Raw genomic sequence first — 25,379 nt, forward strand, 5'->3', positions numbered from 1 at the left:
AATGTGGACGTTAGAGAGGAGTGTAGACTGGGTCACTCTCTGCTTGTGTTTTTCTTTTGGTTCTGGTCTGGTTCGACGGCAGATGGCAGATGGGGGGGTGGACGAGAGAAATCTGCCTGTGTTCCAGTTCTCACGTTAACCCCCCGTGGCCATATGCCTGCCCTCCTGTTACTCGTTCTCTGCTCATTGGCCCTGGACTGAGTTCCTCGTGCTCTCTCTCTATCACACACACACAAGCAACAAACACACTCTTTTGCTAGAAAGCATGACTGCACTGCAAGACACTAATTTGATTAGTAGGCTGTTAAAAGGCACTGGATGATAATACTTCCCAGATTATTTTGTGTGAATGGAACCAACAAGATTTCACACACAATAAGAAATCATCATTTTTAGGACAAACCCGGTATTTGAGATTAAATGACAACATTTATTCATTTTCCTTTGGCTTAGTCGCTTTATACATCAGGGGTCACCACAGTGGAATAAACTGCCAACTTATCCAGCATATGTTTTACACAGTGGATGCCCTTCCAGTTGCAACCCAGTACTGGGAAACATCCATACACAGTCATTCTCACACATACACTACGGTCAATTTAATCTACCCAATTCCCCTATAGCACATGGTTTTGGACTGTGGGGGAAACCGGAGCACCCGAAGGAAAACCCACACGAACATGCACTCCACACAGAAAATACCAACTGACCCAGCCTGGACTCGAACTAGTGATCTTCTTGTTGTGAGGCGACAGTGCTAACCAACTAAGCCACTGTGTTGCCCTAAATGACAAGCCGGTTAATTAAATCAAAATATATCATACAATAATGTGAATGCAAGCTCTACTTTTATATCTTTTTACACCAAGTAATTTAGTTTCTCAGGTTAGGACAGGTTAGGGTTTAAGGGTGGGTTAAAGTGTAAGAGATGGTCTACAGTATAAATATAAATGTACTTACAGAAATTAATAACAGATGTAAGTACATGCAGAAATTTAATCAAGCATAAGTACAATGTAAAACATATATTTACACAATAAATACATTGTAATGAATGAATAAATTCAGTGTAAGTACAAATTAGTTAAGGCCACTTAATTTAAAGTGGGACCGAAAAAATAAATAATATTTGTCAGAACCTCTAATAAATTATTTTATTAGTTAGTTAGAATTTATTTTATTAAACTGTCTATTCAGAATCATGGGAGTAATTCTCAGTTTATATAATGTGACCTAGAACCACAAAACCTCACGTCTCATGTTGCAGGGTATTCTTTGAAAATAGCCAACTGTATAGGTCAAAATAATATTTTTATCTGTCAGACTTTACAATAAGGTTTCGTTGCAACCGTTTTATTAGTTAATGTAACATTAACTAATAGTGAACAACACTTGTACAGCATGTATTAATCATTCTTCAATATTTACTAATGCATTATTAACATCCAAATTCACATTTGTAAACATGAACTAACATCGAACAACTGTATTTTCATTAACTAATATTAAATAACATGAACAAATACTATAATAAATGTGTTGCTCATTGTTTGTTCACGTTAGTAAATGCATTAATTCTCATTAACCAATACAACCTTAATATAAAGTCTTACCTTTTTTCTTTTGTCAAAAATCATATAAGGTAAAGGTCTTGTTCCTTAAAAATATTTAGTAGATTTCCAACCAAAAATATATCCAAACCCAAATTTTGATTAGTAATATTTTTTGCTAAGAACTTAATTTAAACATTTTTTTCAACATTTTGAATTGTTTTAACCCTCAGATTCCAGATATTCACATAGTTGTATCTCAGTCAAATATTTTCCAATCCTAACAAACCCTACATAAATATAATTGATCTGCTTGCTAAGTCGTGACATAAGAAATACTGTTTCTAAGTCCAAGCCGCTACTCATTTTAATTGAGAAAATATTTGTTTATGACCTCTTTTTGGTCACACATTAAAGTGAATTCTTTTTGAAATCATGGTGTACACAACAGTGTCTGGATTTGCTGCATCACAGACACCAATATTTTAACAATTTATATTTGATATTAGGCATAGATATATATTGCCACCGTGATTTTCATTCATTTTGTAAATGTTTATTATACCATCTGCTGCTTCGCGTGACGTTACACTTAACAAGTGGATTCAGCTTTTAGATAAATGTAAATCTCAAATTTAAATCTCAATTTCCAAAAATGGACACTTATGACTTGCTTTGTGATCATTGTCACATATAAGAACCACCTTTTAATGCAGCATTTTTAAACGTAAACCCCAAATTAAAATGCTATCATCCTTTACTCACCCTCAAGTTGTTCTGTATGTTTAGAGCGGACATCATCAACACCATAACTCTACATCATCACCATCATCTTTAAGGAAAGACGTTTTGCATTACAATATATCATTAAGCACATCAGTACAGTCTTTCATTTCAAAAATGAAATGTGAATCCCTAATTTCCATGATATGTCCCTTTTTAACAGTTTACATAAACAGCTTTATATAATTATGAAAATGCAAAACCGATCTCGGAGAACACAAATCCCTGACTGAATCTTGCGCTGAATTCTAATGGAGCGACTGAGACGTCAATTATTTTCATCCATGTCACTCGGACGCAACACTAAATAAAACATCTATCGGTAATGCAGGCCAGTTTTCATTAGCAAACCTTATAAATACAATAAACTGGTGGAATTAGGGAACAGCGTCTTCAGCCATGCTTTAATTATGAAGCGCTGGGGAGGGACGCAACCTTAATAAAACATCAGCATGCCTGAGAGCAGGAAGCATCGGCCCGCTGCGGTGCTCACTGTGGGCTGCCCACGCTGAATCCCAAAACTCCCATCAGCCCCGGCGCAGTGTGAGCTGACATGGTCATTCCTCTTGCGGAGGGAAGACACCTGCTCCTACTGCGACAGGCAGACAACAGCAAACAAGCTAACATGGACGAGACGCCCAATGCCACGTTCCAAATTTGACGTACTGTACTGTGAATACAGGCATAGATGGAGGTGATTAGCATTGTGCTGGCATTGAGGAGAGCTTCAAGTAAGAGCAAGTTGTGCATACATTGAATGAAGAGGTCGATGCTTGTTCAAGCTACTTATTTAAAATGAGCTGAATCAACACAATTCTTGAGGTTTCTTGGAGGCAACTTGTTTGTTTTATGTTCAATCCACTTTAATTTGTAAATACAATTAAGTTACAATTAAGCACTGTTGCCTTACAGCAAGAAGGTCACGGGTTCGAGTCCCAGGTGGGTCAGTTGGCATTTCTGTGTGGAGTTTACATGTTCTCCCTGTGATCGCGTGGGTTTTATCCGGGTGTTTTGGTTTTCCCCACAAGTCCAAAGACATGCGCTATAGGTGAATTGGATAAACTAAATTGGCTGTAGTGTATGAATGCGAGATTGTTTATGGGCGTTTCCCAGTATTGGGCTGCAGATGACAGGGCATCCGCTGCACAAAACATATGCTGGAATAGTTGGCGGTTCATTATGCTGTGGCGACCCCTGATAAATAAGGGTTTAGGCTGAAGGAAAATGAATGAATGAAGAAAATTATTGTATAGCATTTGCTGTTAGGTATACTGTATAATACAGGGGTCACCAACATGGTGCCTGCGGGCACTAGATCCCCCACGAGGATCACATGAGTTGAAAAATAATTCACCATAGCCACTTACCAATAAGCTACATCTAATATTTTTTAGCTATTATTTTTAAATCCCACTTGCATTGGTGTAAATAGTAAAGCAAAACTGTCTGCTGTCCAACTCGGGGGAACTACAATGGTTAGAAGAGTGTCGGCTATGTTAAAAATGCTTTAGATTTAGTAATTTTTTGATCATTTTAGTAAAATCTGAAAGTTGATTTATGGTACACAATTGATCATCTGTACAAAAATGGAACAACGTAGAGCATGATTTGTTAAAAATGTTAGTGGCTTGTGAAAATATTGTAGATGGGATCAATTGAAAATGTAAATACTTGCAGAGATTTTTATTGATATTTCTCTATTTTCTTACCTTGTTAAATCACTGTTGACACTGTTGTGAGAAATTATTAACGTGATCAGTGTCTTTACATAGATGAATATCATTGATTATTATTAATAATATATAATTATAAGTAAATTGAGCAAATTTGTTATTTGAGAATTGTGTATCAAACTGGTAGCCTTTCACATTAATCTGTATACCCAAAAAGTAGTTCTCAGTTTCAAAAAGGTTGGTGACCCCGGGTATAATAACTGAAAGACAAAAAATATTTCAATTTAAAATGAATTATAGAAAAGACATATAAAATATGTAACACAGATCTATATATATTTACTAAAGATTTACAAATGAGCATGCACAATCAAAAATTCTGCCAGAAATGTGTGTATTTTAATGTTTGTGTATGTGTTCACTATGAAAACTTCTGATTGAGATCATTTTAACAATGAAGGACATTTCATAATATTGTTAAAAGTACTATTTAGTGCAACCACCCCTTTATAATAAATTTTACATAGCAGTTTGACTTATATATAAGCCTCTGGTGTTGTGTATACTGTATATGCATGCATCATGAAAAGCTTGCTTATCTGAGTTCCTCTCTAGCGCTTGTCCCTTTTAGTGCTGCGGGCTGCAGTATAGTGTCTTTAGTGATGCCCTTTATTTGTGGTCAGCGAATAGCTGAGATCAGGTTGATTTAGGGTCTGATGGGCGATACTGTCGTGCTATTTGATCCTTGCACTGACTAGCTCATCCTTCTGTCTGCTGACTAGACACGGCCACCTCCAGCGACACATCGACTGCAGGCGGCTCAGCCATCCCTGAATCCCTCACCAATACACCAGGTGACACTTGCAGAGACTGCATTAGCATCTTACGATAGATAGATAGATAGATAGATAGATAGATAGATAGATAGATAGATAGATAGATAGATAGATACTCCTAGTTCCTTGTTTTGCATGAAATTAACATGAAATGTCATTTGCAACCCCTTTTAGTTTGATAATATGATGGCAGGATGTTCAGCGAGAAGATGTAGGATGAAATAGCTTAAAATAGACATACTTTATAATTATAATATGATGCAATTCTTATAGGATTAACTATAAAAGTTAATAGGGGTTGCATTTGATTTCATGTTGACTTTCAAAGTATAGTTTTCCAAAAATCTAAATATGCTGTTGATTTACTCACTCAGGCCATACAAGATTTTTTTTCTTCAATTAAACATTACAGAGAATTGTTTTAACTTCAAATGTCACCTTTGGTGATTCATAAAATGGAAATGACTGGCTAATTGGCACTTTAAAAGTAAAAACTAAATAAATAATGTACAATGAAAAAAATAATAAATTGGATTTACTAAGTTCTTTTAATGTAGGTGGTTGCAAAAAGTTTATATCGGCAAAATTTAAACAAATTAAATTGTTCAAATTAATTTGTTTGTTTAAATTCTGCCAATATAAATTGTTCTCAACCACACCAAAGATTTAGTAAATCCAACAAATATTTTTTTTCAGTGCAGGCAATGCAAAATTAATACCTGGCTCATTGATACAGTAAGGTTTTGTAAAAAAAAAAGAAAAAAAAAAGGCTTTACATTTGATCTTTTATTATGTTTTTGTTTAACACAAGAATCATTTTAATAAACATTTTGATTCATAGATATTGTATTGTGGTTTGTTTTGTGACTCTTAAAGTTCTGGTAGCTGTTGACCTGCCTTTTATGATTGATCAAGGACCGTGGATTCAGCAAAAATCCTCTTTATTTTTTAAGTGGGAGAAACATCTTCGATGGCCAAACGCAAATTAATTTTTTTGCCTGAAAGTATCCATTTAAATGTTCATTTCATTGCTGTTCAGTAAGTGGATTGTAGTATGTCTGTAACGGGGATTTTTTAAATACTTTTAGTTTTGTAGTTGAATTTATAGGGCTGCACAATATATTCTATCAGCATTGATATTGTAATGTGGGAACCTAGTCAGCAGGACCTACTATATTGAGTCCGGACTATTAATCAGAAACCACAGCTCAGAACACACAATATTTGGCAACCCAGGCTCATTGCAGATACATACCCAGTTCTACATTTCTGCAGACAGCAAAATATGTAACCGGAGGTATGTCTGCTCGCAGTTTTTGCAAATCCACCAGAGGCCGCTGTGTACGCTTTTTGATGATCTCAAATTTTTCTCAAACGCCTACTTCACGCATAAATCCACCAGAGGGTGCAATTTACACTTTGGTTTACCAGGCCAGCTTGTTGTTGACTGACGCACACACCCCATCCCTAAACCCAACCAATAGTGTTTTCAAAAGCAATATAAAAAAAAGAAAAGCCGTCACAGCCGCGTGATTTTACCATGTTTTCAGCCTGTTGTTTATTTATTTATTTTTTATGTTTTTGCTTTTGTATTATCTGGTTTCTGGAATCGTTTTTCGCCGGACTCAAACCCTGTCATTGCGGTCAACTCTGCTCCGCGTCCAAAGTCCACTGACATACATGCCAAGCCACTGGGCAAACTGGTAATACCAGAAAAGACAAAATGCAGCCAGATGTACCTTCGGCTACATAATTTACGCTCTCCAGAAATGTATATAGGGATACTAATCCACAATGAGCATATTTATATAGACATTGGAAAGTTTAACCCTAATAGAGTGAACGATTTCATGAGGAGTTTCTAAGCTCTGCGACTGATACATTTCAAGCAACCACAAGGTATTATAGGGTTTGCAGCTTTAACAAAGTTGAAATGTATTTATTTTAACAATGAAGACTATATGGTGTTATTTTACATTTGATTATTTAATTTCTGTACCTCAATACTGTTCAACTCCAAAGAAAATGTTAGATTGATCAAATATAGTGCAGCCCTATTTCATAATAGTCATTGAAAAGTAAAACTAAGAGCTCTAAACTTTCGGATATTCAGAAAATTATACAACCAAATGTAGCTAGATGAAGACATCATCACTTGTTACAGACTTTGTATTCGTTTGCATAAGTACAAGTATGTTGTCCAAAGCTAAAATTAAAAATAGACGTGTTAACAGTAGGAGGTATCTGGCCCTCTTTACTTACTCTCTCGGCTCTCGCTGTAATTGTACTGTCCCAAGTGCTACTTGTGACAAGCTTTCTGCCCACAATGCCAGCTGCTACCATCTCAAGCCAGACAGACACCTCGACTTTAACTACGATGCCATCTCCGTCTAATCCAGCACTCACAGTCATCCCCACCACACCTGATCAGCCAGGTAAGACAACTTCTTACTACAATTACAGTTTCTTGACAGTCTTGCTCAAGACAATAAGTTTTTGAAACATCCATCAGAACTGGGTTCGCAAAGACCTTTTAACTTTGACATGCTTAATATATGCAAGCATGTGTCCATCTATTTAGGTTAGACATTCTTCATTTATTCTGTCTCACTAGTGTTAATAACAGAGAGGTGAAATATTCAACAGGGAGCATGTTTAAAGTCATACTTTGAGTTTTGTACTTTTGCCCTTCTGGTTGTGAGAATGAATACATTACAGTTATTCTATTAGAAAGTGTGCTGAATCTTTACAAGCTTTCAACAGTGCCTAAAAACCTTTAAATTAGTGTGTCTTCGTTGTATGCAGGGTTTGTAATGAGCTGAACGATTAACAAACAAATTTTAAAAACACATTTGAACACAAAACATTTCGGACAGCATTTCCCATACATTTTAATTCAACAGTGCTTGTGACACAGCAATGTTGGTAGACTCTGTATGATGGCGTACTTTAATCAGATATAATCCAAGCCTAAAATCTAAAGTAAATGAATGTAAACATTGTAACAATCTAAAGAAATAGAAATGTTCTTCAAGGAACCATTGGTTACAATAAACAACCTTTAGTTTTAGGTGTAATGCAAAAATTATGAAGCATGTGTATTGAAATTTATGTACAATTTTTTAAATAATTATTTGCATTTATCTGGTGTTACACTGAAAAAAGGAAACTACAGTACTGTGTTTTATTCAATGTACAGTGAAAAAAAAATCACTCAAAAATGATTCCTTGGATTTACTAAAAAATTTCAAGTTAAGGGCCTGTAAATAATTTATCTGGGCTGAATTTAAACAAACAAAACAAGTTGAACAATACTGAATGTATTTGTTTGTTTAAATTCAACACAAATAAATTGTTTGCAACAATTTTGCAGAAAGCATTTTTTTTTCAGTGTACATTTTTGTATTGGATTAAGTGACCAATATGGTTTCTGATTTTGAACTGGTTTATTCAACTTGCTTAACACAACCCCCCTAGAACAATTTAAAAACATTAGTACTGTATGTATTTTAATGTGAGTTTGATTACCCTCTTGCATGATGATAGTGAAAGAACTAGCAGATAGTCTACCTCATTACTGAAAAAACAAACAACTAGCAATATCTTTCCCTAACGTCATACAGTATCTATTTAGTCCAAAGTACAATTTTACTTGGATTTGGAGTTAAATTAAAGTAATTCAATTAATTCATGGTATATAAAAACAACATTTTACCCTAGAGAGAATTTTTTTTTTACTTGGGAAGAATAAATATTTTGAATAATAATAAATAATATCTTTCAGTTTCAATCATGTCAAAATTAAAATTTGTATATTTATAAATTAGCTGTAACAAATTACGTTATTAGTATTTGTTTTTAGGATGGTCCAAAGCAAAATTATATTTTGATCTTAGGGTACAAAAAGGTTGTATAATTATTATATCCAAAATAAAAATCGACATTGAACCAAAGTGAATATATATATATATATATATATATATATATATATATATATATATATATATATATATATATATATATATATATATATATATACACACACACACACACACATACAAAAACAGTATTTACTCTCTTTATAGTAACCTTTTTTTTAGTTTTTGTGAATGTATTTTTTTCACAATAAACATTTTTGAGCACAATGAATATTTTTCAAGTAAGATTAGGTGAAGTTTATTTATAAACTAATTTTGAGAGGATCACGTGCTTGGGTTTCTTCCGGGTTCATCCCACAGTCCAAAGACATGCGACGTGTGAATTGACCAAACCAAGTTGGCACCAAAGATGAGCTCTTAATCAGCAGTATATATCTCCTAAGCAATCTCTAATTTTCCAGTAGCCATTAATATGTAGAGGAGTTCCCGAGACCTACCTGAGCTCGGGAGCTCTCTCCCAGGACAGCATGCCCAACACACTTTATGATCAATCATCAGCTGAGTGTGAACTCTTGAAATTAACTTTTAAAGTTGGAGTCAAAGTTTAATTATACTTTGAGAAAAACTAAACATTTTAGTTTTAACAAATTACAGTATTTTTTTTTTAAGTTCAAAGTGTGATTTCTGTCAGTGTACATCACCATAGACAGGGTTGCCAAATAAACCAATGCAATGAGGAAGCAAATTACTCAGCAGGTTTAGTTTAAATGTGAGATTAGGTTTAAACAATGCCATTTGAATTATGGTGCACACCAAAAAAAGCAGCCTGAGACACCTGAAAGGGATTCAATCTGCTTCCAAACTAAATTGTCACTGAAATACATCAGACATCTACAGTAAATTAACTAAAGACATCTAAAAGAAGTAAAAATAAAACATGATATTCCAAGATGCAACAGCAAAAAGCTAGAATGCTCAATTATACACCCATAATAGTTCAATAGTGGCATGGGAAAGTGTTTCTTAGCTCTCCCTTTACCACACAAAAGACCTTGAGGAAAGCAGTGCATGCAGGGAGCACTCTAATGTAATACCAGTCATGACTGATGGCTGTAATGGTGCACTATATTTTGATGCGAGGTACAGCAGGGCGTAGAGATTAAATGTGATTACTGCTGAGCTAAATCACTCATTAATATATATGGGCCAAAGTGGCAAGTAACATAGCATGTGCTTAAGCTATATGTCCCAAGACTTATAGCTGCTCAAGTGTTGAAGTCAGCAGGGCAGAGGCTTGCATAGTGATTTAAACATGTTTGGTGCTGAAAAAAGGGGACATGAGACCATGTAGACTTAAAAGGAGGTTTGAGATACAATGCAAATAAACCTGTGTGTCAATAAACAGCATGCATGTATTGACAGCTTAATTGTATTAAAGAGAAAGCTCATAAAAAAATTAATTCTGCTATCATTTACTCACCCTTTTTTATTCGCAACCTATTGTTTTTTTTTCTATTGTTGAACACAAAAGACATTATTAAAAAGTTGGTTGCTGGTGCCCATTGATTTCTATAGTATTTTTTTCCTACTATGAAAACTACTACCTGAAACCACTCGAGAGAGAGAAAGGCTGCATTTACACTGCAGATCTTGATGGTCAATTCCGATTTTGTGACTGCATCTGATTTTTTTGCTGACCTGCTTCTTTTAAAAGTGACTCGTATCCGATCGTGTGCATTTACACAGCACACGGCAAAGGCGCAATGACCAGGAAAAAGCGGGCGCTGACTAACAGCTGATAATTAAAGAGTTTTCTTTTCTCTATTCCTGTATGTAATCTGTTCGCAGCTTTTGATAAGCTGCTTTACTCTAGTTTATGACAGAAAGGTTCTCATTTGTCCATCTTCTTTTGATGTATATACTTTTTTTTAAACCTTTAGGCATCTTAATGTAATGTCCATGGTGTTATTTATGCACTAGTTTTATATTAGTTTATTGGTCCATGGCAGACATTGCACTCTCTCGCTCTCGTGAACATGCTTAAATACTCTGTGCTATATGAGAATCCAAAAGTTGTTTAAGTCCTTGTGTGTGAGATTTAAGGTATGGGACTCAGCTGAAGTCTGTTCTGAAATGAAAGTGTCAGAATTGACATAATTTGCTACGGTTTTAATGACGTGCGAATCACATTGAGAGATGAAAACCCGATCTGCCTGCTTACACTGCAGACACGACGGCACAGATCCGATTCATATTGGATAAATTTCCACATATGAACAAGGCCTGAATCTGATTTAAGTAAATCGGAATCCATGTGATTTGTTCCTGCTTACACGTACATGGGCCATATCCGATTTGTGCCATGAGAGAAAAAAAAAAAAAAATCGGAATTGAGTCACTTGAACAGTGCAGTGTAAATGCGGCCAAAATGATGAGGTAGTTATATTTGAGTGAATTGTTTTCATTTATTATCATTTTGGATTCAACAATAAACCTACAATAAAATAATATGAAATAATAATAGTAATAATAATAATAATAATAGGCCAGAAAATATAAGATAATTCTTTGAAATAGAAAGAACATGAATGAACTTCATTAATATATTTTTTTTAATTATTATTTAGTTTTGCTTAATATTTCAAGTCATTTTAAAAACATTATAAGGTGAAGATGCTAATATATATAAAAATAAAAGGGGTGTAACGGATCATCGTGATTCGTACGGATACCAACCCATGGTTCGGAACACATGTGTCCCATGGATTAGGCTAATACATTTTTTTTGTTTGTAGATTAATCCTAAATTTGTAACGATTGCAGAGAGATCGACGCCCACATCATTTAAACCACATGTATGAAAGCATTTAGGCTTTCCTGTAAAATATAATGATGATCGAAGAAGTTGTGGTAGGTTATTTGGGATATGGTGGATTTCTTATGTTATTAAAGTTGTTATCTGTTACTGCTTGTTTAGCCTGCATTAAGGCATTCAGTGTAAGCTGCACAAGCAATTATTAGAAGATCAGGATCTCAACACCCACGCAACAAAAATAATAAATGATGGCGATTTGCATAGGTTTATTAATGCTTACAATTGCTGCATTCAAATGTGTTTGAAAAACGCAAAACTCAAGAGATTCAGTCTTCAGTCTTTTGAGTTAGTTATGAAGTTACTGTATAAATAGTCAAATAACACAGAAGTACTGGGATAACAGTTTATAAATTAGATAGAACCATTGATGTTTATAGTAAAGATTAAAATCACTGTCATTTGCATTTAACTTGACGCTCAAAAGAATATTGTTGGCAGCAATTACAATAGTTAACCAATTGTTAGCGACAAACAGCCATCAAAAATATCCCACTGAATAATTACACATCTAGCAATGAAACATGAAGTTTTACGAGTAAATAACTGAATTGTTTACTGAAAAATTAGACTAAATAAATATGGCTTGTATTACATTTTAGTGTTCTCATGATTTCTATATTTAGCGTTATCAGCAACAGTAGTAGTAACTGTAAATTTTTGCTGTACTGAATATTTTACAATTTATTTTTATTCAGCTGAATATTTATCATTTATTATTTTTATTTTATGAAACCAAGTTTCTTGCAGTACTGTTTTTGTAATTAAATGGAAAGTAAATTACATTTGTCTTCTGTTTTTAGCTGATCCGAATAATGTTCCGGTCAAAAACATAATGGATCCGTTACACATCCGTTAATGTGTGTACATATACATACATACATATATATATATATATATATATATATATATATATATATACATAAATATATATATATACATACATACATACATACATACATACATATATATATATATATATATATATATATATATATATATATATATATACACACACACACACACACAATGAGCATATGCTCGTTTATTGTATTTTTTAGCAGTAAGTTTTTCTTACAAAGCAGAATGATTTTCCGATCAGATTTGCTAAACAGCAGGTGTTCAGTTTTGTTGACTACAAAGCAGTTGTGACTTTTTTTCGCTTTGTGTAATCAAAACAATATGCCAGCGCCTCACCTATCATACCATTTCTGCTTCTAACACCAGGTGCGAGTAGCATCCACCTTTCGAACCTAACGCTGCTGAAGCTGTAACTATGAAAATGGCAAGCCAAGCCTCAGGAGATAAATCATTAAATACTCTGTTATTGTGAAACACAATCACTTTGGAGAGCACATGGCGTGGCGGTAGGAGCTCAGCTGAAGGCCGAAGCTCAATTCTTTCAGATCTATTTTTGAATAGCGATTGAATGAACAGCTGCTAAATATTTCATAAGAGAAAAGAGACCGGGTCATGGTAAGGAAGACCAAAAAGGGTCCAATTTATTGAACTTACGGAGAGAGAGATAGATACATGAAACCATAACAGGAAAGCGCAGCGAGTCCTGTCCTTGAACGCTTGTACGGGGGCACGGGCAGGAAGTGATTCTATCAGGGCTTGTGTATCCCGTTTCTGCTGAACTGGAAATGGCGAAAGGTTGAATCGCTGCAATAACATCTATTATGTACGGAATGTAAGCCCTAAGGGCAGCAATGGCATCCATAGGCATATTTACTGCTTTTGACTGAACGGTTTAGATATCTGACTCTTTATATTCTGTCCACAATTACAGTTTCCACAGCACCAGATGTGATACCCGATGCAGCCACCACAGCAACTGACACCGTCTTTGCAACAACTGCCTTTGGTGCAAGCAATCCACGATCTGCTCTTCCTGAGGTTACTGATGCACTTGCTTCATCATCTGATGCCACTGCAACAACACTTAATATGGTCATCCGAGCAACCATGGCAACAACACCTTCTGCAACCATGGCAACTTCTGAAACAACATCAGATAACACTATTCAGCTGCCAACATCTCCTTCTAATGATGCAGTTTCACCTCCAGTGGAAACCAGTGCAGCGGTTTCAGAAAATATGGCAGCTGTTCCTTCAACTGATGCAACAATGAAAACAGTTGATGAACTCCCTCCAGACATTGATGTGGTCGTCTCAGCAACTAGTGTTCCTTTACCCCCTCCATCAGACAGAGATGCACCTGTAATTGATGCTGACCCCACTATAACAGATGCTCCTGCACCAGAGGCTGGTTCTATTGCACCTGCAAGAGACGCAGATGCTCCTGCCACTGCTGCAGTGGCTCTTGATGAGGATGCAGAAGTTACAAATGTGTCAGATAAAACCAAAGCAGCTCCTGAAGGTCTGGTTGATGGTGCTGAAGTCGTCATGAGAAGTGAAGAAACAGTCAGCACTGACGTAGACTCGCCTACATCGGGTGCAACTCTTCTGACAGGTGAGCCAGTGCCTGATGCTGCTCCTCCACCTGAGAGTAAACCTCCACCTGAGACCAAGGAGGAAAAAACAGAAGCCAAAGATAAAGACACTCCTGAGATTCAAGCTCCTTCTGAAGTGGAAGAGAAGATTGAAGAGCTTCTCGTTGAGATCAAGGAGGATAAAACGGAAACAGATTTGGTCAATGAAGATGAAGATGCTCCTGACATTAAACCTTCATCTGAAGTAGAAGAGAAACGTGACGTTCCTCTTGTTGAGATCAAAGAAAAAGAAACAGCTACAAATTTGGAGAATGAAGATAAAGATGCTCCTGACATTAAACCTCCATCTGAAGTGGAAGAGAAGATGGAAGATCTTCCTGTTGAGATCCAGGAGGAAAAACAGAAAACAAAAGTTGAGAATGAGGATAAAGATACTCCTGACATTAAACCTCCATCTGAAGTAGAAGAGAAGAGTGAAGTTCCTCTCGGTGAGACCACAGAGGATAAACCGTCAACCAAGCTGGATGATAAAGATACTCTTGACGTTAAAACTTCTCCTGACATAGAACAGAAGAATGAAGATCCTCTTGTTGAGACCAAGGAGGAAAAAACAACAAAGAAAGATGAAGATGCTTCCGACAGTAAACCTCCATTCAAAGTAAGAGAAAACAGTGAAGAACCCAAAATGGAAAAACCCGAAACAAATTTGGAGAAGAAAGATAACAACACCCCTGATATTAAACTTTCATCTGAAGTAGGGGAGAAGAGTGAATTTCCTATTGCTGAAACCAAGGAGAAAAAAGAGATAACAAATTTAGAAAAGAAAGATAAAGATGCCCCTGATCGTAAACCTTCATCCAAAGTAGGAGAAAACAGCGAAGAGTCCAAGGAATCGAAAACAGCTTTAAATTCGGAGAAGAAAGATAAAGATGCAGAAGCCTCAGGTATCCACAGAAATTCTGACATCTGAATTCTCTAACAATTATATACACAATAATACACATTGAAAGCAGCTCAAATGTTACATATCGAGCACAATTCATGAAAGTTTGTCACACAACCCAAATGGCCTCCAACACAGTAAGCAAACGCCTTCGCTCTGAGCGGAATTGTAAATGAATATGTCATCATTTACTCAGCATCATGTCTTTTCAAACCTGTTTGACTTACTTTCTTCTGTGGAACTCAGAGGTTGACGTTACTCCACATGACAGCGTTTTTGGAATATTCTACACAGATAAATAAGATCTTTTGAATTCTTTTCCACAGAAGAACACAGTCATCCTATGTCTTCAGAATCACTGAAGTATGAAGAAATAATGAAAGAGTTGTCATTTCTTGTGAACAACCCACTTATACTTTTTAAACAAACCACAAAAGTTTTAGAAGTTTTTGGTAACACTTTATAATAAGTACTTCGCTATGAACCATTTATTAGGCATGAGCAAATAGTGAATTTATTATTTGTTAAGCATTACGTCTACATTAATAGACATTAGTTAGCAGTTTATAAATACTGCTGTATTCTTGACTTTTAAACACATGTGTAATGTGCTCAATTGTGTTTTTATACTGATTATTGTGTTAAGAATTATTTTTTCATTACTAAATTAGGTAAGACTTTATTTTGAGGGTCCCTATTGCACATTTTATTGACAAAAAGTTGCATTGCAACTACATACCAATTACCTCTCATTTTAGTATTAGTAGACTGTCTGCTTAATATCTATTGACACTGCTTCTTCAACATTTAACTGATTATATGAATTTTTGCAAGTACGTCAACTTACTGTACACTAACCATAACCCCAACCCCAGCCTTACAGTTCACTTATAATCTCTTGAGAATTAGTTGGCATGTAGATGCAATGTAACTTAAATTTAACAAAATGCATTAGAGACCATCAAAATAAAGTGACACCCTAAATTAAGTGTTGCATTATTTACAAACCAGTTATTTAAGCATAGTTGGTGTTTTTTTTAAGTACATGCTGATTGGGTAGGTACATTTTAATAAATTATTCTAATTAACATTTATAATTCTTATTATTCAGGCATATACAGTACTACTAGTTCATATGTATGTTCATAGATGCTTTATTACCTCAGCTTCATCCAGTTTTGTGACCTAATCTAAAGTAAGACAATTTATGCTTTATAAATCCCTTATAAATGGCAATTAAAGTCTCAGATATATTCTAAACAGGGAAAAAGAACATAAACAATTTTATTCATTTCTATTCATTGAAAGATTCTTACCAAAGCTCTATATTTTTTTTAGTATGATTAACATTAAAATCGTGAAATACTATAATCCGCAGTTCAGCAGCCATTAATTATGTCTTCAGTGTTTGTTTTTGATTATTCTGATATTGCCAAGAGAGTGAATTTGATTTGAACGATGAATAAAATCAAATTAAAAATAATGCTTTGTGATGCTTGTGTGTTTTATTTTCTCAAATACTCACAATCTCTCTGGTGTAAACAGTGTCTGGTGACATTAAGAACGACAAACTGGACAAAACCAGAGAAGCGGAGAAAACCGAAAAGAGCAAAGAAGCCAAGGAGGAAAAGAAAGAGAAAGAAAAGCACAAAGAAAAGGAGTTTAAAGAGTATGAGAAAAAAGGTATACACATAGTGGACTGCTTGTGCTGTGAGTAGCTAGATTCTAGAAACAAACCGATATTGCACTCATCCGACACAACAGCTAGCTTTTTAAACGACTGTGGTCTGGAAGTGCATTTCTGCTCGAATGCATTGTACTGTACCTTCCAGTAATGTTGCTATGGATGAGATGGAGTATCTGTTGGTGAAGAACATTTACAGCTTGTAGTGTATTGATCGGTTTAGCTGCCATTAGGTCTTAGAAACTCGAAACCCTGCTTTCCTTCAGTTTTTGGCGATTTTGTTTACAGTGTAAGTTTTCTTAAGTATCAGTGTATTTAGTTTCAGCCCTTACAGTTAACTTTTCCACACTGTTCAGCGATTTATATAGTAGTATTAGCCAACTAGTGCTTAACGTTGCTTTTATTCCAAAGTTGTTGCAAGGATTTTGATCCCCGGAGGGCCCAAAACACAGTTGTCACGAATAGCGTACATCAAATTTCAAGGTAAGACAGTGCTTTAAATGATCAAGATGGCAAAAAAAGAAATAGTTTTCTGGGTTTCAGTGACACTTCATATGAATGATGTATTTATATGCATTAGCGCTCCTGTAGGCAATGCTTATCAAAGGACAATTGGGTTTTGATTTCTGTTTCGGAGAATGTGGACAGACACTAATATGGAAACTGTGGAAAAAAAACTGCTGCCTAAATGTTATTCATTTCCTCTCTTCCATGTCACCCTTTCTTGTCTTTCTCCTTTCTTTGTGCTGGCATGCTGTTGTTTTTTTGCTTTGTCTCATAAGGTAAGCGGCTTATGATGTATTGTGTTTGCTAGAAAACAGAAGGATCTCCCCCAGGCTGTATAATCAAAAGTGTCCTCCTCTAGAAACGAGCTACTTTGCATTTTCTACTTGTCGAGTGTTAGACAGCTGTCTGCTGAAGATGCGAGATCGTTTGTGAAACATCGCTCCATCCCTTCGCCAATCTGGGAAGTAATTGAGCATTTATATTTAATTAGCTGCTCTTGCCCCCTGTCCCACTGCTTAGCTGACTGTGACACAGCAGGACCCCACGTCGCCAGCATCTTTAAAACATGCTATCAATTATTCAAAGCCCCAAGTGTCCAAACAGCAAAGAATCGGAAAAAAAGCACAGCTTCTCAAACACATCTGTAACTGCAGCTCATTATCTGTGTTTATGAGTGTCGTGATAATGTTGAACTGAAGCCTAATAACTAAGACTTACCACTGTTCGATAAAGTAAGATTGCTTTGGGTTGTCTAAATGTTATGACTGTGCTATGTTAAACACTCCAAGTGTCTTTAAAATTTAATTTACTGAGAAATAATTCACTATTAAAAAAAGGATTTTACATAACATCTGAATAATCAGCCTCACCAACAAGTAGGACAAATGAAGAGTCTGGCATGTGAAGATAATATTCATGTATGAATATTCTGACAGCATCTACAGATAAAGTTTCTATATTTGCAATTAGAATTCTTTAACCCCCTGAATAATTATAGCGAGTTGCTGGAACCCATCAACTTCTATAGTATAAAAAATATATAGATGTTAATAGGTTTCATAATAGTTTTAATAACTCATTTATAATGACAATTCTTTTATCTTTGCCATTATGACAGTAAATAATATTTTACTAGAATTTTTTTCAAGACACTTCAATACAGCTTAAAGTGAAATTTAAAGGCTAAACTAGGTTAATGAGGCAGGTTAGGGTAATTAGGCAAGTCATTGCAGATGGTTTATTCTGTAAACTATCGGGACAAATAGCTTAAAGGGGCTATTAATATTGACCTTAAAATGGTTTTAAAAAAATTAAAAGCCACTTTTATTCTAGCCGAAATAAAACAAATAAGACTTTCTCAAGAAGAAAAATATTATCAGACATACTGTAAAAATTTCCTTGCTCTGTTAAACATCATTTGGGAAATATTAAAAAAACAAAAATCAAAAGGGAGTTTATAATAATTCTGATTGCAAATATATATATATATATATATATATATATATATATATATATATATATATATATATATATATATATACATATATATATACATACATATATACATATTCATATATATATATATATATATATATATATAAATATATAAATACATATTCATATATATATATATTCAATTCATCTTTTTTTTTATAAAGCATTTATAAATGCAGATTATGTCAAAGCAGCTTAACATAGAAGTTCTAGTAAATTGAAATTGAAACTGTGTCAGTCCAGTTTTCAGAGTTACAGTTGACTAGTGAAAGCCTTCCATTTATATTTACAAACAGGAAATGATCAGTTAAGTTTGACAAACTATTATAAAGCTTGTCCTTAGACACCTGTAAAATGTAAGCGATCAATGATGATATCATGATCAAAAGTGTCAAATGCAGCACTGAAGTCAAGTAAAACTAGTAATGAGATGCAGCCTCTGTGCAGCAGCTAAAAGTAAATCATTAGTTACTTTCACCAACACGATTTCCGTACTGTGATGAGGCCTGAAACCTGACTGAAAAACTTCAAGAACATTGTTCATCTGTAAAAAGGAGTATAATTGAGCAGGAACAATTTATTCCTAGTATTTTAGACATAAATGGAAGATTTAAAATAGGCCTATAGTTAGCTATGTTGCTGGGATCAAGTTGTTGTTTCCTAATAATAGGCTTAATAACAATAACAAAATCTTTATTATTTTTTTCTTTTATTGAACACAAAATTAGTTATTTTAAAGAATGTTGGTTGCTGGAACCCATTAACTTCTATAGTATGCAAAAAAAAAAAAAAACATTGATGTAAATGGGTCTCATAAAGCATCATTTTACATAATATCTTCTTTTAGTTGTTATTAGGTTAAATAGGTTTTGAACAAGATAAATGCGAGTAAATTATGACAATTTTGATTTTGGCGTGAACTACCCCTTTAAAGTATAAGTGGCTTAAATTAATTGTGTTAAATCATTTAGCTCAAATATTAAAAGGGAGACTAGATCTACACTGCATAAAATATCTGTAAATAAACGGTTTCCGTATTTTGTGATTCCCAAGTGTTTTCCATTTATTTACTGTTGTGAATTGCATTATGGGACCTTAATCTCTGTCAACTTTTGATGGTAAAAAGTAACCGCTACAGTTAACAAAGTGACTTTTACTAAGATTTTAGTAGTTTGAACTAATATAATGTATTAGAAACAATATAAAGTATAGAGAAGTAAGTCTGTAAAATAACAGAAAATGTGCTGGTAGTTTATTAGCAGGTTTTTGTACCATAATGAACAACACCAATCCAGAAAATATATCACTTTAAACTATTAAAAACGTTAATAAAAGTCACTTTTTCAAACGTTTCAGGGTTAAATGTTATTGGAAGAAGTATAAGCATAAAGTGTAAATTAATGGGGAAAAATAACAAATAAAAACATGAATCACCAAATACAGAAAACTGCTAATTTACGGATATTTTTGCAGTGTAGGCTATCACACTGGCCATTTCTGATCCAGGGTTGACCCTTCCTCCATCCACCTTGGTGGTTTGCTGTTGCTGACTCAGACAAGCTTTACAGTCCTTCCCACAGGAATGTACTGGAGATTTCCATCAGCAGTGTAATTTTCAGCACAATGAGTTCACAAAGTGGTAAAAAATGATTGGATATTATTATTCCCAGTTGGGCTGAATAGATTACATTGCAAGCCATTTTTATTTGGCATTTCTTTAAATTACACTATACAATGATGAAAAACGAAAAAGAGTACATCAGAATTTAGGCAAATGCAGTCATATTATCATTAATCGACCAAACTGTCCTAATATTTCTGCAAGTATTTCAATGGCCCCACTTGCAACATTTTCTGGGGCATTTAAAAAAAAAATCCAATTAAAGGGAGAGTTCACTTAACAAAACTGTACTCACTCACTAAAGCGGATTCAAACTTTTATGACTTTCTGTTTCTTTTAAAAAAACAAAAGAAGATATTTTGAAAAATGTTGAAAACCAGTAACCACTTACGTCCATAGTAAAGAAATAAAATAAATATATAAATGTAATATCTTCCCTTGTGTTCAATAGTAACCAACTCCAAACAATCACTTTTAAAGCTTTTATTGGATTACTTTTGCAGTGTAAACACTCACATTTAAATGTATTCAAGCAGTCAAAAAAAAAAAAAAAAACACCTGATTGTCAAGACATCTTATAGGACACTTCACTTATTATACCAAAAGGCGTGGATTATGATAGTGCTGCAATGACATGTCGCACTGAGCATGATATAAATGATATGGAAATAAGAAGAAAGAGTCCCAAAAAACATGCTAAAGCAATTACACTACCTGACAAAAGTCTTGTCGTCAATCCCAGTTGTAAAAGCAACAAATAATAACTTGACTTATAATTGATTATTTGGAAAAGTGGCAGAAGGTAGATTTTTTCTGATGAATGATCTGTTGAACTGCATCCCAATCATCACAAATACCGCAGAAGACCTATGGAAACCCATATGACCCAGAATTCTCAAAGAAATCAGTCTAGTTTGCTGAAGGACAAATCATGGTTTGGGGTTACATTCAGTATGGGGGCGTGCAAGAGATCTGCAGAGTGGATGACAACATCAACAGCCTGAGGTATCAAGACATTTGTGCTGCCCATTACAATACAAACCACAGGAGAGGGCAAGTTCTTCAGCAGCATAGTGCTCCTTCCCATACTTCAACCTCCACATCAAAGTTCCTTAGAGCAAAGAAGGGCAAGGTGCTCCAGGATTGGCCAGCCCAGACACCAGAAATGAACATCATTGAGCATGTCTGGGGTAAGATGGAAGATGCACTGAAGATGATTGTAAAAGAATCTTGATGAACTCTGGGAGTCCTGCAAGAATGCTGTTTTTGCCATTCCAGATGACTTTATTAATAAGTTATTGAGTAATTGAGTCATTGCAGAGATGTATGGATGCAGTCCTCCAAGCTCATGGGAGTCATACACAATATTCATTCTGTTTCTACTTCACTATGACTTTATATTCTATACTGTACAGTATTTCTGTTAAGTGACAAGGCTTTTGTCTAAGCAAAGTTAGACCTTACTGTCCTAATTAAACAATTGAACATCATTCAAGTCTAAGAACCAGTTCCATCGTCTGGAAGTGGTAAATTCGAACAATAAAGGCTCTACGGGGTTCTTTTGACTTTGGTACTGGAGCCTGGGAGCAATGCGCTCTATCCAGCACCGGGGGCTTAGGAAAACTCTCCTTCCCGAATACTTTAGGTAGAAGTTCTTTAATAAATGCGGTTGGACGCGCACCCTAAGTGTGCTTAGGAATGCCAATTATTCTCACGTTGATCCTTCTTAAGCGATTTTAAGTCATCTAGTTTCATTTTCATTTGTTCATTGTCTTTGGTCAAAGCTGTGCATGCAGTTTCCAAAGAACTGACGCCATCTAAACCGGTTAATGATTCCTTGACTTCTTTCAGTTTTTCCCCCTGGGTTTGCAGTGATGCTTTCACAGCTGAAATGGAGTTTTTTAACTCGGAAAGAATCTCCGCTCTGAGCAATGCGACCTCTGATTTGATGCCTCCAAGAAGCTTGTGGATATCGTCTCCCTGTGTCGAAGTCGCCGTATCCGCCACTTGCACGTTATCCTCCTCAGTTATTTCAGTGTTCTTTTTTTGTATTACCTCTCGGCATATTTGTTTGTAAGCGCTGTCACAATGTCTTATTACTCTTATTTAAAACATTAGATGCACTTAATGCATGTAGAGAACTCAGATTAATCAAAATGATTGAAAGTAATATTCATAGCAGAAACGTGCGACTTCTTACTCCGCTATCATACCGGAAGTCTCAAATAATTAAAAATCATGATCATATATTTTATTGTGGTAAAAAAAGCGTAATCTTAAAGCCTTTACCTTTCTAACAAGCCACCTCTAATACCAAATGATCAACTAGAAGTCAAGTTATTATTTGTTGTTCCTAAAACTTGGATAGGGCGACAAGACTTTTGTCAGGAAGTGTATTAGTATGAAGAAACCCAGTTGAAAGTATGCCAGTGGAAGAAATGATAATGCATCTCAGATGACTATTTGTGAAAACCAGGTGTAAATAAAGCTTATTAGCATTGATAGAGCTTATTAGCAATAGAGTAGTTATTAGCATTGATTTATTTTAAGCAATTGTGTCACACAAGTTGATGTGAGAATTAATGTTACACACACAGTAGTTTAGACCCATTAAGTGCTGAAATTATCAGTGAAATTGCTTTATAGATTCAAAATAAATAAAAGCAACGTGCATGTGCATGACAGCAGTCGCTAAGGTAGACTGGTCTGTAACATCTCTAAAACGGGCTTGGTGAATGGTGAACTTCAAAATAGTTCTTTGATTTTTATAGGTCTTCAGCTAAATAAGGCTAAGTTTATCGTCTACAATCATACCCATGTCCTCTCATTCATGAGTGTCTTTTCCCCTTCCTCTCTCTCTCCCTTGTTCCTGATCCATGGACTAACACCTTACTGTATCTACTCTTTCTCCATCAGACTGCGAGTGCAACGGTCACTCAAATCGCTGCAGTTACATTGATTTCATCAACATTGTGACTTGTGTGAGCTGCAAACACAACACTCGAGGGCAGAACTGTCAGCACTGCCGCCTCGGATACTTCCGGAATGCTTCGGCCGAGTTGGACGATGAGAATGTTTGCATAGGTCAGTCAGAAATCACTCCACGCTAACCCGCTTCACTGTTCCCACTGACACCACAGCCGCACAGAAATTGTCCTTTCTGGCCAAATGATATGTGTGGAAAGGTTGAGAAATCTTTCCTCTTGTGCATATGGTTCAACATTTGGTCTGCCACCCTCTTGCCATACATATGTGACAATTTCTGGAAATCCAATGGAAGTATAGATATACTAATATCATCTCATTCATCTGATAATTTTACAACAGTCTCCAAAGAAATGTTTTGTCAGACTCCCTTCCAAAACTAAACAACTTGCATTTTCAGCCCTCCAGCTTTGAATGTATTCACTACTTAGGAATTGTGGTATGACAAAGTAACAGCACAAAGTAACACTTTTTGGTTAATGAACAAAGTAATGGGGTTAGACAAACCAATTGTATTTTACCAACAACACATAAGCCTCTCCTACAAATGAGCACTGGTTCCATGATCGGCAGATTTCTGTGCAGTATTGCCAAAAATGCCAGGAGTATAAATGTTACTATTTAAGTTGTAACAGCAGATTTCACACAATTAATTTTAATCCAGTTTACTTTAAAAAGTAGCTATTTTTCTCAGTACTTTGCTCAATTTATTTTTTTATTCTACATAGCACAGTATGTTTATTTGTTTAATGGATAAACACATTTGGATTTATTTGAATTATTATCCATTATTATACAATGCATTTATTTGTAGTATTAGCAATAAAATATTTTTTTTTTTCTATCAAGAAAACTTTTCATTTTAAAAGTTTTTTAACATTACACTCAAAATTCAACAATTATTTTGTTAGTTTAGTTGGTGTCCAACAGTATGTGGCTTATTTGTAACACCCTGTTACAACTAACCTCGCTGTGTCGTGTTTTCTCAAAACTGGCTAGCAGTCACTGTGTTTTTTTTATACTTTCAAAATCGTTCCATCTTTAAGCCTAGAAGACAGTAATCACATCAACATAAGATTTTACGTTTATACTTTCCTAGATTTTGTTAAAATAAAACAATATTGACTATAATAAAAATGCTTTTATGCTGCAAAAATGGTTTCTGCTCTGTTTCTCATCCAAATTTCATGCCATGCCATGGTTAACCCTGAGCAAATACCTTAATACTCTGTGTTACATTTTACCCAACATTACTTTGGCCCAATCCCAATTCTACCCCTTAGCCCTTTTCCTCAACCCTACCCCTCATTTTGCGCGTTCCTGCGAAGGGGTAGGGGTGTCCCAATTCTCTTTCGCTTGAAGGTGTAGGGCTAAGGGTAAGTGGTATACACCCCTTCGAACAAAGATTTTTCAGGACCACACTTGAAACCGAGGGGTAAGAAAATTTCCAAGAATACATCAGCTACAGCTGCACCCGGAAGAAAGGAGATCCACAAATTAGTATATTTTTTGTTATTATTACGAATTTTTACAACAAACAAACATATGTTTTAATATATTTATAACTGCGTTCATGTTTTACTGCAAAAAAAAAAAAGCTAAAATAAAAACCACTAAACTTTGCGATCTATAATCCCTAATAATAACTCCTGTATAGCAGTCCTACAATATTTTGACACACAATGACACTCGAATACCCTGTCAGAAAAGCCTAGCCTCTTAGAATGACCTTTTCACAGTGTCTGGTATAATGTTAATGTTGTTTTTCGTGTGTTTACATGGATGAATATGGCCACTGTGTAAATAAAAAGTATTGGGATTGGGCCTTTGTGCCCTGCGCTCCCCTACACTGTAAAAAAATATCTGTCGATTAACAGTTTTTTTGCATTATGTGAGCTTGATCTCTTTTCTGTCGACTTTTGATGTTGAAAATTCAACTCTACAGTTTCAAGGTCTTTGCACACTGAAGTCCAAAATATTCCTATGCGTTTCTTCCTATTCATATGCAGAAAAATTTGTCATGTAAGCAAACCTTGCACACTGAATCCAATGCATATTAGTCAATCCATTACGAAAAAACACGAAACACTTTTGAGT

General features: G+C 35.0%; 1 protein-coding gene across 5 annotated transcripts in view; it reads left to right on the plus strand.

The window, feature by feature from the left end:
• ntng2a (netrin g2a) overlaps positions 1 to 25,379 on the plus strand; it is a 121,350-nt gene that overhangs the window by 86,110 nt on the left and 9,861 nt on the right. For 3 of the 5 annotated variants that reach the window (XM_087263495.1, NM_001442239.1, XM_087263494.1), the window contains 6 exon segments: positions 4,789 to 4,860; positions 7,176 to 7,277; positions 13,385 to 14,992; positions 16,537 to 16,674; positions 17,087 to 17,158; positions 23,214 to 23,381. In XM_087263495.1, the coding sequence (XP_087119621.1) occupies positions 4,789 to 4,860; positions 7,176 to 7,277; positions 13,385 to 14,992; positions 16,537 to 16,674; positions 17,087 to 17,158; positions 23,214 to 23,381 (2,160 nt within the window). 5 annotated transcript variants of the gene reach the window in all.

Source organism: Danio rerio, chromosome 8 (genome assembly GCF_052040795.2).
Source record: "Danio rerio strain M-AB ecotype USA chromosome 8, GRCz13ab, whole genome shotgun sequence".
NCBI lineage: Eukaryota > Metazoa > Chordata > Actinopteri > Cypriniformes > Danionidae > Danio > Danio rerio.